The sequence below is a fragment of the Sinocyclocheilus grahami genome, unplaced genomic scaffold, assembly GCF_001515645.1.
Source record: "Sinocyclocheilus grahami isolate Dianchi unplaced genomic scaffold, SAMN03320097.WGS_v1.1 scaffold96.1, whole genome shotgun sequence".
NCBI lineage: Eukaryota > Metazoa > Chordata > Actinopteri > Cypriniformes > Cyprinidae > Sinocyclocheilus > Sinocyclocheilus grahami.
Genome location: NW_015505275.1, coordinates 2,416,916 through 2,431,578, shown reverse-complemented (window position 1 = coordinate 2,431,578; position 14,663 = coordinate 2,416,916). Strand labels below are relative to the sequence as shown.

The following is a 14,663-nucleotide window of genomic DNA, read 5'->3' as shown; positions in this document are numbered from 1 at the left end:
TAAACTAACATGCTGTCTTCACTGTATATAACGCTCACACGCTCAAGGCTGATTTATACTTGAGCATCCGCAAGTTCGCTTTGAGTGCGTGCGACGTCGTTTCGTGTGGCGGTGTGCTTCCACAAGTTTCCGCGCAGCTCCGCTTCCGAAGATGCACGAGTTCAAAGCGACTCTAGCCGAACATGCACTTCTGTGCCAGCATTTGTGTGAAACAAGCAGTTTGATGTTAAGTTCAGTCTCACACACAGATCACGCTGCGGCCGAACTCAGACATTCAGGAACAAACTTTTTAGCGCTGCCCCGCAATTTTATCAACTAAATAGCTTAATCGCTCAAGAGCTACATTATCTTTCTCAACAAGGAGCTGGTAGCATCATTGTTTCTAAAGGAATTAAAGCCACAGCTTTACGGTTAATAGAGAAATGCGGCAAAACGGTGGTAATTCATACATACACAGGCTCTCTCTCTCACTGTGTCGTAAATGAACAGTTGATGAATTACACTTTTCTGAGAATAGACTTGAAGTGGAGATAGCTAAATTGCAAGCTAAGCAGTGTTTTCAGAAAGCAAGCGTGTTTATCCACAGTGAAGAGTGCGCGTGAGCACAGGGTTGCCAGGTTCACAAAGATAAGTAGCACGTTGTATAGGGCCAGCTGTATCGATATTCGTATCGTCAAATCTCTGTGACGATACATCGTCGTATCGATATTTTGAACACAGCACTAACTACTACTGCCATTGTTGTTATTAGAAGTTAAGTTATTTATTATTGGTGTTAAAGCCATAGCATGAAAAAATAGACCGTTAGCGGTAGGACTTTAAACGGTAGGAAAGACTGTGAAAAATGGTCTTTAAACGTTTCCCCTAACCTAAGTGTACCTTAAGACAAAATAAATAAAATGACAAATTCATGGACAACAAGCTTTACCCTGATATTTGTGCAGTCTGAATCCCACACACCTGATGCCAATAAATGCAAACCACTGACAAAGAAGATCATTGCTGCACACCCTTAAACCCTGCAAAGCTTTTCATCATACTCTTCAATAAACACCCTCTCTCACTTCCTCATTCTCTGCAGAGGCTGTCTGACAGTCCTGACCACAACCACTCAATGTGTGGAGGCAGAGAGAGAGAGAGAGAGAGAGAGAGAGAGAGGGGAATATTTTGTGCAGGGTGTCTAGACTACATTCATGATCAATCTGTCTGGCCCAGAGAGATGGCAAACTCGATTAGACTCTAAACATTTCCTCAGATTCTGTCTCGCTCTCAGCATATTTCGTCTTCACTAACGTCTATCAGCATCATTCCTCTCTCCCTCTAGCAGTATATGGCGGCTGTTTGTCTGCTGGGGAAATGAGCATTACTGCTCTAACAGCTCTGACTGAAGACACCCCTTAAAGCAGAGGGAACACAGGGGAGCATGACACGGCAAGAACAGATGACTGATTTCAACACAGCCAGGACAGAAAAACACTAGTCTCGTGTAGCCAGACCTTCAAACTGACGGCTGAAGGTCTGGAATCCATGGCAGCTTTCATTGGCCAAGGAGCGCCCATGAGGCTGTTTGACCGACATGTCAAACAACTAATCACAGTTCGTTTCGTCACGTTTTGGGGCGTGAAAATGTCACCACAATAACAGACCTTTCTGTAAGCATTTATTTTAATAATATGATAGCCATTAACAATAACATCATAGTAGTAATAGTGATTAATAGATTGTAGTGTAAAATTGAAGTGTAAAACTCTGACGTATTTTAAAGATGTTATGCCGCAAACTTAAAATATTTCACATACTTTTGAAAATCCAGCGTTTAGTTGATCCTGATAAGTGCTCGTCGTCACAGTTGTAAACACGACAGCTTTCTTCTTTCCTGAAGGGGGTTTGGCGTCACGGCATCTTTGTTTCCAGGTGGAACGTTAAAGAACGCGACACACACGTGTACCGGAAATCCCGTATAATTCAACCAATCCGATGACGACTTCGAAACTCCTGAAGTATTTCCACTTTTGTGTGTCATATGCATCAGACGTTCAGCCAACAGTCCGTGGGCGTGACGTCTGAGGCTGAGACAAGAAAAACGCAGACGGAGCTACGTACTTTTCTCTTTTTTTTTGCCTACTATGGTTACCTCAAACTTGAAGACACAAAAGATCTACGGTAGATCAAAGCTTACTGGCTGCCACCGTCTCACGCCAGGGGCTGGACAAAATATTGAATATTCACCGTGAAAGTCACACACTTGCATCATTACAGAGCTAATATATGGGTCAATGACATAAGAGTAACCATTAAAAACTCAAATGAAAAATCAAGTTTAAAACACCTGAAAAGTTTATAGAAAAGTATCATTTGCATTTATGTTGGTTTCATATGATTGAGTCACACCACGTGACATTTTACAACCTGGACTAAAAGTGTCTTGTCAAAAAAGGACAAATGAACAATTTTGATATATTTTTCAAAGAATTAATAGTAAAAGATAATGCCAATCTTTAGGCTTTTGTCTTATGCTATCAAGACAGTTGTATCACCCTGATACTTGTTACTTTATCCCCCACCCAAAAATATTAAAACAAAATTTAAATAAAAAAAATATGCTAATCTTAGAAGAGGTATTCAAGTTGTTGTATGAGTAAATTGAAATTTTTATTTATTTTTGAAAAAAAGAAAATAACAAAATAATGAGTGTCATGTCATTGAGCCATACATAGAGATGAATGTCAAACGCTATCAAAAAGGCTGAAAAATATCAAGATATTTTAGCTATATGACCACATCCTATGTTGCACACAAACCACTTACACACACACACACACAGTCCCTCTCCGCATTTCAGTGTGCAGAGACACCACTTAACACTCGTCTCACACTCACACTCTGCAGGTGGCTTGGATACAAACGCCTCAGGAATTCAGATGAGAACTGACCAATGTGAAGCAAGAAAACATCCTGCTGACTTCATCAGAACCAGAACACAGGCAGATCTGAGTCTGGAGCAACAATGTTAAAGAGATGGACTCACAGCTGAAGATGGCAGATGCAGGATGCTGGGTGGAGATGGGGCAGTGCTCCTCATCACTGTTGTCTCCACAGTGGTTGAGCTGATCACAGACCTGCGAGCCCAGGTTCAGACATCTGCCGTTAGTGCACAGGAATCTGCACTCTAGGGACAAACGCAGAAAACCACAATGACTCATTTTCAAATAGGTTAATCAATAACAATCAGGGTGAGTCTCTGTTTTCACATCTGCTGCATCAGGGCTTGTTAAATTTCCATCCTTGGATTGATCTGGCCCTTGTGATAGGAAACTTAGTACTAGAAACAAACGTACGATTTTATATAAATACCGTTCTTTTGAACTTTCATCAAAGAATCATGAAAAAAAAAGTTTTCACAAAAATAATATGCAACACAACTGTTTCAACACTGATCATAATAAACCATATTTTTCCAGCACCAAATCAGCATATTAGAATGATTTCTGAAGGATTGTGAGACACTGAAAATGATGTGATGTGATGTTTGCCATCACAGGAATAAATGACATTTTAAAATAGAAAACATTTATTTAACAGTTATATTAGCAGTAATATGTACATAACGGTTTACAGTTATATACAATATTACTATTTTGCACAATGGACTAAAAAACAAACTGCACTGACCCGCTGTGTGTGTTCTTACGGGGGTGTTTACGATGTTATGGGGACCAAATGTCTCCACAAGTATAATAATATCAGTACATTTTTGACCTTGTGGGGTCACAAGGGGGAATATTTTGGTCACCACAAGGAAACAAGCTTATAAATAATACAGAATTAGTTTTGTAAAATCTTAAAATGCAGAAAGTTTTGTATAAGAGGTAGGTTTAGAGGTTAGGGAAAGAGGATAGAAAATACAATTTGTACAGCATAAAAACCATTATGCACATGGAATATGGAATGTCCCCATAAAATAAAACATAAAATGTATTAATTAAAACACATTAGAATTAAAATAAAAAATTCTTTCATCACTATAGAATAGCTCCTTAAAACTCTAATGTAACTAAATGTAAAAGCTGCTTTTTTTTAAAGGGGCCATATGATGTTGCTAAAAATATCATTATTTTGAGTATTTGGTGTAATGAAATGTGTTTATGCGGTTTAAGGTTAAAAAAAAACATTATTTTCCACATACTGTACATTATTGTTTCTCCTCTATGCCCCGCCTTTCTGAAACGCGTACATTTTTACAAAGCTCATCGGTCTGAAAAGTGAGGTGTGCTCTGATTGGTCAGCTATCCAGTGCGTTGTGATTGGCCGAATACCTCAAGCGTGTGACGGAAATGTTACGCCCCTACATACTGTCATGGAGCGACGAGACAAAAACATTAAAACCCATTATAAACGAGGCATTCGTTGGAACCAGTGAGGACATAATTATGAATTATAATGACTTATACTGTCTTTTTACGCGTTGCGTTGCAACATAAAACCATGTCTGCATTTGTGATCGGAGAAATGACAAACAACAAGCCCTACTCTACACTGCTCAAAACTCGTGTTTGAATCATCAGTGGCAAATCCTTTAAATATGAAAACTTACTTACATTCTGTGAGTCAGAACAGCCGGCATTGTAGTCAACTCTACCAGGAAACATAAAATCATAAAATGTGCTGCACACATCTGAATATTTGGGTTGAACTGTTCTGGAACAGTGTTGTAAATACAACTTATTTCTAGTTGTCTCTTCTTTTGGAAGGCCAAACAAAGTAGTTTTGCTTTCACAATGAAACACACTCGCATTTCCACGACATGGCGGAGGCAACAACAATACTACAGCGAGAATAAAAGTTATGCCTTCTTTCTTTGCGTGAACATTTGGGCGGTGTTATGCAAATCTTCCCACATCGTGACGTAGACATGTGGGGGCATGTAGGAACGAGCCGTTTTAGGTAGGCGTGTTTGACTCTTAACTTTTATAAAGAATATCTCTTTGGATTTGAGACTTTAGTCTTTGCAACTTTACAGATCTTCTTTATGTACCAAGAGCAAGTAACACTCCAAAGAGAAATCGCATCATATAACCCCTTTAACAGCATTTTATTTTATGATAGCTAGTTGTCAAGTTTAGCTGTAATTCTCAGACGCAAAACTATCAAACCGGTGATTCTGCTGCTGGATATTGTTCCATAAATGTTAACATTTGGAAGAACTTCACAACATCTCGACAACTAAAACACTAGGACGTCCTCTGAGGTTCTGAAAATGCTTAGCTGCAGGAGTTTGTGGGATAGTTTCACTGGGCCAAAAACTTTACAGAGATTTGTGGATCTCAGGCGGCGATGATCCTCTATATGTAGGTCACTGGCTTTTATAAATGATCTTAAAATAAGTGTTCCTGCAAGCATGCTTTTAGAGAAACTCAACATTGACCTGATAACGATGGATATTCAGCTGTATGGAAGACTCTTCACTGTACAGCATTAACGGAGGACCAGAATGTAATGCAAACCAGACAGTGATGACACCAGCACTATAAACAACTTATCAGTGTGAGAAGGAGGTGCTAGACAATACCAAAGCAGACCCATGCAATCTCTCAGAAGGTGTGGTGCAGCCCAATGTGGTTTTAAAAATGTTATGATCTTTAGACAAACAAATTTGCAGTTCTTTGCCCTACTTACACCTTAATATAGCATGAGACATAATGAGGCAATCCCAACATTCACCTGCACAAACTGAACAGCAATAATCAAGATAGGAGAGACAGGACATAAAATGACAAGAAGACAAGATGAGAAGAAACTAGAGAGCAAAAGAACAGAAGTAGACGAAGTAGATGAGACAAGAAAATGGGAAACATAGGGAACAGACAAGATGAAAAGAGAGGAGAAAAATTATATTGGACAAAAGACAAGATGGAGAGGAGAGGAGAGGAACGTCATTATATAATGTCAGTAAAGTAGCATATTTTTCCAAGTCCTGTTCTGCTGTCTGTCTGCAGTGCACTAGACTGTCAAACTGTGGTTTAGTACACCACCCAGCCTCCACCGCCCTCCACCCATCTCGCACTTTCTCTGCATTCCATTCCAGTCAGGGGAGAGAAACGCAGCCTGTCGGAGAAATGGAGCAGAGGAGTCTGGGAAGGGGAGGGGGAATGAGAAAGCAGCTTTGAATATTAGCACGAATATTAGCACGCACCCACCCAGACCATCATGAGTTTGTAAAGCACAACATGACCCTCCTTATGAACATAATCTTCACCGCTGGCATGAATCATTAAACTCACGTTCACGCCAACCGAATATCCCGCTTAATTCCAGCACTGAGGTTATAAACCTGATCCGCTGCTCACCTGTGAAAGCATTGGTGGCCGGTAGGTCAGCCTCCTGCATACTGCTCCTGCCGCTCGGCCCGTATGTGTGTGTGTGGACCCACGTTATTGGCTCCAATCGCCTGAGGGCTCCTGGGGGCCAAACAGCCGCCGTGCTGCCATTCTCACCTCATAAGTCCATGGCTCCTGCTCCGGCCGCTGCCCTCTACCTTCACGAAAGGGCAAAATAAACTCAGGAGAAAGGTGCAGGGGGGCTAAAAAGTCTTCAGTGACAGATTAGGGCTCTATTCAGCAGGAATCTAGGAGGGTTGCCAGGGCAACCAGCGCACCGATTACCCTCCCAGCCAGAGCCAGCCAGCCATAGCTGTGTGAGAGTAAGCGAGCGAAAGATCCAGACAGGTACTTGATTCAGAGCAGGTGTCTAAAAGCCGATTCAGGAAGGGATTCAGTAGCTGCTGCCGCTCGTCCTGGGTGGATAAACTCTTCTCAGCGTAGCAGCATGCTAATCAGTGCACCCCACCTCATCCTTCAGATCGCAAGCTCACTGAGAGAGACAGAGAGAAAATCAGTTGTGTGGCTGAAATGCATACAACCAAAAATTCACTTGCAGAATTCACTTACAAAAGGTCACTATAGTTTCCTCTAAGATTTACTACAGCTGTTTTACTGGAGTTAGTACTACACTGCTGTTCACAAAGTTTGGGTAAGATTTGTAATGCTTTTTAATGGAGTCTTTTATGCTCATCAAGGCTGCATTTATTTGATCAAAAATACAGAAAAAAAACATTAGTAATATTGTGAAATATTATTGTAATTTCTAATAATGCTATACTTTAAAATATAATTTAAGCCAATACTCCAGTCTTCAGTGTCACATGATCCTTCAGAAATTATTCTAATATGCTGATTATGTTGAAACTGCTGTGCTGTGCTTAAAGGGGGGGTACAATGATGTTTCATGCATTCAGAGTTGTTTACACTGTTAAAGAGTTGGATTCTCATGCGAAGCATGGACAAAATTTCAAAAAACAATTTGGACGTATGACAGAGTATTTCTGTGCTAAAAATCTTACTTCCGGGTTCGTACAGTTCGTACGAGTTTTTTTTTCCCGATTGTGGCTCTTCATGACGTAAACGAGGGCAGAACTCCTTATATGGGCATTTCTCCCGGAAGAGCGTGCCCGCGCACACATCGAGAGCAAGAGCACGCCCATCAACGCACTTCATTCAGCAGCACTGCATGGGACTCGCTCGGGAAGAATGTCTCTAAAGAAGTGTGTTTTTGGTGGTAAGGGAGAGATAACTTATGCTACTTATCTTTGTCAACCTGGCAACCATGTGCTCACGCGCTCTCTCTCCACTGTGGATAAACGTGCTTGCTTTCTGAAAACATGGCTTAGCTTGCAGTTTAGCCATCTCCACTTCAAGTCTATTCTCAGAAAAGTGTGATTCATCAACTGTTCATTTATGACAGAGAGAGCGAGAGAGAGAGGCTGTGTATGTATGAATTACCACCATTTTGCCTCTATTAACAGTAAAGCTGTGGCTTTAATTCCTTTAGAAACAATGATGCTACCAGCTCCTTGTTGAGAAAGATAATGTAGCTCTTGAGCGATTAAGCTATTTAGTTGATAAAATTGCGGGGCAGCGCTAAAAAGTTTGTTCCTGAATGTCTGAGTTCGGCCGCAGCGTGATCTGTGTGTGAGACTGAACTTAACTTCAAACTGCTTGTTTCACACAAATGCTGGCACAGACGTGCATGTTCGGCTAGAGTCGCTTTGAACTCGTGCATCTTCGGAAGCGGAGCTGCGAGGAAAGTTACAAAAAATGTTGTGCAAACCGCGACGTCACGCACACTCAAAGCGAACTTGCTGACGCTAGAGTATAAATCAGCCATAAATCAGCCTTGAGCGTGTGTGCGTTAGATACAGTGAAGACATCGCATTAGTTTAGAACTCTTCAAATTATTTTTTTTTTGTAGAGAGTGTTAATTTGTGCAATGATAACCTACCAGCAATGTAAATTATTTATATGCCATTACCTATATTGTACTGTGGTACAGTTCTGGAGGCCCTTCATAATGCAGAGGTCAACTGCCTGCTCTGCCAATAGTTGGAAATGGCACTATAGTAAGCAGTGTTTAATAAACAGCTGTTTTTCTAAATTCTGCTGAGGTGAAATTCAGTGCAGTCATGTATCGTGATACGTATCGTATCGTGGCCTCTGTATCGTGATACTTATCGTATCGTGGCCTCTGTATCGTGATACTTATCGTATCGTGACTTTGCTGGTGATACACAGCCCTAGTAAACAGTGGATGCAGTTTGTTTTTCCGGAGCAGCAACGCAGTTTCTCAAGTGTGTTTGTTGATGAACGTTTTATAAACAAGGCCCAGTTCCGTGCTGGATTAGCACATCATTTGATACTGAAAGATGAAGCGGTCCCAGCTATAAAAGATCCCGGTCATGATTCAGAACTGCAGACGGTAAGTGAAACTGCATCAACTGTCTGTATTTTGTTGGCAGTTGGAGCTCAAGTGCTCATCACTCTTTAGCTCCGCCCATGGTGTGCCTCCAGCCTCTTTTCCGGAGAGAATCGAAAAGAAGTATCTTTTTTTTTTTTAATATGATAAAACTAAAGACATTTTGGAGATATGAAGGATGCAGTACTACTCTATAGGTACTCAAGATTAACATGAGATTGGGTGAAACTGTGTGTGTTATGTCCCCTTTAATATTTATGGAACCTGCTATACTTTTTTCTTTGATTCTTTGAAAAGTTAAAAAGAACGGCATTTATTCAAAATAGAAATATTTTCTAAGTCTTTCCCATCACTTTTTATCCATTTAACACATCCTTGCTGAATAAAAGTATTAATTTTTTTACGAAAAAGAAAGAAAAAAAAATTACTGACCCCAAACTTTTGAATAGTAGTGTATATTGTAATAAATAAATTCTATTTTGAATAAACGCAGTTCTTTTTAACTTTTTGTCCATCAAAGAATCCTGAAAAAACTATCACAGGTCCCAAAAAATATTTAGCAGCACAACTGTTTCCAACACGGATTATAAATCAAAATATTAGAATGATTTCTGAAGGATCATGTGACACTAAAGAATTTCAGAGTATGATGCTGAAAATTCATCTTTGCGTCACAGAAATAAATTATAGGCCTATTTTAAAGAATATTCAAATAGAAAACTTTTATTTTAAATTGCAATAATTTCACAATTGAACATTTTTTCGGTATTTTTGATCAAATAAATGCAGCCTTTATGAGCATAAGAAACTTCTTTAAAAAATTTAAAAAAAATCTTACTGATCCCAAACTTTTGAATGGCACTGTACACTCTTAAAAATAAAGGTGCTTCAAAAGGTTCTTCAAGCGATGCCATAGAAGAACCATTTTTGGTTCCACAAAGAACCATTCAGTCAAAGGTTCTTTAAAGAACCATCTCTTTTTTACCTTTTTATAATCTGAAGAACCTTCTTTTACCCCAAAGAGTTGTTAAAGGTTCTTTATGGAACCATTTAGACAAAATGGTTCTTCTATGGCATCGTGAAGCACCTTTATTTTTAAGAGTGTATGTGGAATCTTGTTTAGGGACTGACAACGAATCAATTACCGATTCACTGGGTTGATTTGATTCAATTCAAATGGAGAACAATTCCATTTGATACACAATTTTATTTAATTTGTTTATTAATTCTGTCAAATGATCCTTTAGAAATCATTTCAATATGCTTATTTGCTTATTATTATCATCAGTGTTGCGCTGCTTATATTTTTGAGGAAATGGTGATACATTTTTCCAGTATTTTTTGATTAATAGAAAGTTCAAAAGAACAAATGCACTAAAAAAAGGAAATAGCATTTGAAAGAGAAATCTCTTGTATCATAAATGCCTTTACTGTCAGTTTTGATCAAATCAATGCATCCTTGCTAAGAAAAAAAAAGTGTTAATTTCTTTAAAAAAAATAAGCAATCATACTGACCCCAAATATTCAAACAGTAATAAAACAAGACCAATATCAAAGTACCTTCTACTAACCCTGAACCATTGTTTTTCAAAGTAATGAAAACTACTGGATACCACCACAGATGTAGTCATCTAAGATGCTGTCTGATCTGGCAGACAAGTTCTGAGACAGACATAAAAAAAACAGACAGACCCGACACAAACGCAACACGGGTGTTTCATTAAGCAAAAAATAGAAACAGCAGGGGTTCAATACATCAACATTTTATGATCTTACGGCAGATCTTTACCAGCAACAAAACATCAAGTTCCTGTGAAGAGATGCCCATTAGTCTACAAACCCCAGCAGGAGCGTCAGCCGTTAATGACTGTTACATAACACACACTTTACTGGACACAGAGTTATCAAGCCACAGCTAATGTTTCGGTGCCTTAATATCATTGATTTAATGTATCAAAAAAAAAAAAAAGGAACAACTCCATTTTCATTTGGAGAAGACTAGAGCAACGGACGAGGCAGTACGTGTCCTCAGACAACCTTTAAAGCTCTCTGACATCCCAGCGGACGCCGCGCTGGGCCCAGACTGCCGACTACACATCGGCGGTGTTACTTAGAAACACGGCAAGCCCTCACCTCGTCTGACTCCTGCCGCAAGCCACACAGCGAGAGCACGGATCCAGCACACAATAAATAATATTCCACACACGTGAAACAGGAGAACGCCATCCAAATCAAACAAAGACTGAGACACACTCGCAGTCAGCCGAGGTCGTTTCAGGACACTACTATTGGCCATCGCAGATAAAACAGATGAACATCTGCCAGATGTTTAGATTGACTTTTCTTCATTGTTATCTCTTTGTTCCTCTATGGGTCCCTTTCCTAAGTGGCTCTCTTCTCACAGTCGAGTGTGAACAAACCATGAATCTAAGGCTTTGTTCAGACTAAGGATGAAAAAACAAAAAAATAAATATCAAATTATTTTTTTAATTATCAACTTATATTAAAATATCCTGACATATACTGACCAAAGTTAAAATTATATATAAATTATTATTATTATTATTATTACAATAAATAATTAAAAATATTGACACTGCAAACTTAATGGCAACTATTCTTTTCTAAATTCTATAATTCAGTATAAAGTCATTATTTTCATGTTATGACTGCTAACAATAAATTGCGGAAATTAAAATTCAATACTAATCTGCCATTTAAATGCTACAAGTAAATTTAGAAATCACAATATTGTAATGTACAGCATTAAATGTATTTATTTTGAGACTGGCTAAAATTATTTAAGTGTTTTTAAAAATAATTTAACTTGTTAGATGATGGAAAAGATATATATATATATATATATATACACACACATATACACACACACACAATAATTAACAAATACCAATAAAAAAAAAGGTAACCAATAAGTCAAATATAAACTGAACCATTCTTTTATGTGCAAGAGGTTCATTGGTGTTGATCAGTTCCTATGGAAGAAAAAAGTTTTCCCTTACAGACAATTTTTATTTATTTTAAAAAAATTAGCTCATGTGATAACAAAATGTCCCTGGAATTTTGAGTGCTTCCTTTGGTGAAGAAATTCTTTACATTTCTGAGATTCAAGTTGTTTAGAGGAAAAGATGTTCAGAGTATAAAATTTTTGGCCAATAAAATGATAAAATCATTGTCAGTTTTGGTCCGAATCAATGTTTTATCCCTATCATCAGTTAGAACCACAGAGGAAAACCTCCTCAACATTTAAAACACCGAAACTGTGTTTTAGTGTTTTAGCCGACTAAATTGACTTACATATGCCAAATATACTTTTTATTAATGTCGGTATTGCCCAGAATTTTAATATCAGTGCAAAAAAACAACCAACCAAACAAACAAAAATGATAATAACCCAACAAAAAAAACAACAAAAAAAACAAACTGAACCAGACATAGAATCCCATTAGGACACAGAACACTCCGCCTTTGGAGACTCTCAGTCCTAATACACACAGAGTTTGATGAATAGGCTGAACAGCAGCCATGCTGAAAACCACTAAAACGACTGCAATAAACGCCTGCTAAAATATTCTCTGTATCTGTCTGTCTGTGTAATGTGATCTCAGCAGGGGGTCTGTCTCTTTCTCACTCTCGGTGCCTGGTTAAATCATGATGAAGCTCTTAGGAACAACTATTCGCTGAACTGAATCATCCAGCCAGACTCAAACATCATAACAGCCCATGTCATTAATCATTAAAAATGACTAATAGCTGCTACCTTGCCTGTCAGTCTGTGGGGAAAAAAAACCCCAACAGGGTGATTAAGACTCAGGCATGAAACAGTGGGGTTTTGTATCAGCCTAAATTTGTTTACTTGCCAATAACAACCAGCTGACTGTACATTATCCCACTCATTACACAGCTTTTTACCAAATAAAATATTTTATTCTCTTACTTGTAGATTAGCTATATTTACACCTTCTGTTTAAGAAAAACTCCATGGTCCAGGCAAGAAGGAAAAAAAATTAATCCACTTCTACAAAGTGAAAGGCCACCGCATTCATGCCTTGCGGTTAATCAGACAGATTAACTATTTTCCTGCCCATGTCCTAAGCTGACCTGACAACCAGAATCTGCAGGTCAACAAATGATGACTCAGCTGTCTGGGTTAGTCAGTTTATAGATGATATATGTGTGTGTGAACCAGTCATGTTTAAGTTTTAGTGCCGCCCAACTGAGACTCGATATGGCTGAGGGGAGACAGAACAAAGCACATCAGAAAGAACTCAACAACCTATTTTAGGTTGCAAAGTCAATTCCTCTTGCGGGAGAATGAAAGGATCTAACAGGTAATTCTGTTCCTAAGGGTAACAACATTTTATTATTTAGTCAATTTCATTATTCTGTAGTCAAAATTGTAACAATTTTCTTCTGATGCAAAAAAGTGGTGTTTAAATAGCTTTTTAAATACTCTTTTCAAATGAAGCATAAATTCATTCCAACAAAACAAAACAAGCAAACAAACCATTGTTTAAGCACATTTAATTAATTTATCCTTACAAATTACTTTTGCCAAAACACAATGCATATCTTAACAAGTTGTCATATGAACAACCAATCAGTAACTGCTTTAAGTTTCACGGTTACTTTTAAACTGTATTTTCACAGTATGATTCACTAAAAAAAAAAAAGAACAGACTTATAAAAGTAAATAATTTGGGAATCAGTCTACAGTAGTTGCACTCTGTATGCTTCCAATTCACTAAAAAGAGCTGATTTATTAGAGTAATTAGTTCTAGAATTGGACTTAAAGGGGTCATATGATGCGATTTAAATTTTTCCTTTCTCTTTGGAGTGTTACAAGCTCTTGGTGCATAAAGAAGATCTGTAAAGTTGCAAAGACTAAAGTTGCAAAGACTAAAGTCTCAAATCCAAAGAGATATGCTTTATAAAAGTTAAGAGTCAGCCACGCCTACCTAAAACGGCTCGTTCTAACACGCCCCCCACATATCTACATCACTATGTGGGAAGATTTGCATAACGCCGCCCAAATGTTCACGCAAAGAAAGGCGGCGTAACTTATTCTCGCTGTAGTATTGTTGTCGCCGCTACCATGTCGTGAAGGCGCTGTGTTTCGTTGTGAAAGCGTAACTATTTTGTTTAGCCTTCCAAAAGAGGACGATATCTGCTTCATCATGCCTGGAGCTGATCCGTGCTGGTCGCTGAGGAAATACAACAACTTCGCGCTGTGGATCGCCGGATCGGCTTTCACCGTGGACGAAGCGGAGTCCAGTCCGGGGTCGTCACATGTGGTTGCCGCAAGCCCTCCGGACGCTCCTTCGTCGAATCCGCCACCTCTGCTCATTCTAGCCCGCCGGCCATTCCTCACTTTATCCCCCGGCCTCTGCTCACTCTAGGCTGCCGTATGTGACACTGTGTTTCGTTGTGAAAGCTAAAAAAAATTTGGCCTTTCACAAATGGACACGACTAGAAATCAGTGGTTAAGTTGTATTTACAACACTGTTCCAGAACACTTCAACCCAAATATTCAGATGTGTGCAGCACATTTTATGGAGGACAGTTTCCTGATCCTGGGAGAGCAGACTACAATGCCGGCTGTTCTGACTCAAAGACTGTAAGTACGTTTTTATATATTTAAAGCAAGTTTTTTGGGCAGTGTAGAGTAGGGCTTGTTGTTTGTCATTTCTCCGATCACAAATGCAGACATGGTTTTATGTTTACGCGGTGCGGTGCGGTGCGATGCAACGCAACGCGTAAAAAGACAGTATAAATCATTATAATCCATAATTATGTCCTCACTGGATGCAACGAATGCCTCGTTTATAATGGGTTTT

The 14,663-nt window shown here is 38.8% G+C and overlaps 1 protein-coding gene across 2 annotated transcripts in view; it reads right to left on the bottom strand.

Moving 5' to 3' along the window:
* The window catches only part of LOC107587810 (low-density lipoprotein receptor class A domain-containing protein 4-like), a 69,330-nt gene that overhangs the window by 35,148 nt on the left and 19,519 nt on the right, over nucleotides 1–14,663 (bottom strand). The window contains exons 1-3 of one of the 2 annotated variants that reach the window (XM_016275745.1): nucleotides 6,656–6,955; nucleotides 6,348–6,535; nucleotides 3,029–3,169 (exon numbers count right to left, since the gene is read on the bottom strand). In XM_016275745.1, the coding sequence (XP_016131231.1) occupies nucleotides 3,029–3,169; nucleotides 6,348–6,387 (181 nt within the window). In that variant the 5' untranslated portion in view covers nucleotides 6,388–6,535; nucleotides 6,656–6,955. Of the gene's footprint in view, nucleotides 1–3,028; nucleotides 3,170–6,347; nucleotides 6,956–14,663 lie in introns of those variants that run through there. The other variant, XM_016275744.1, reaches the window with a different exon arrangement.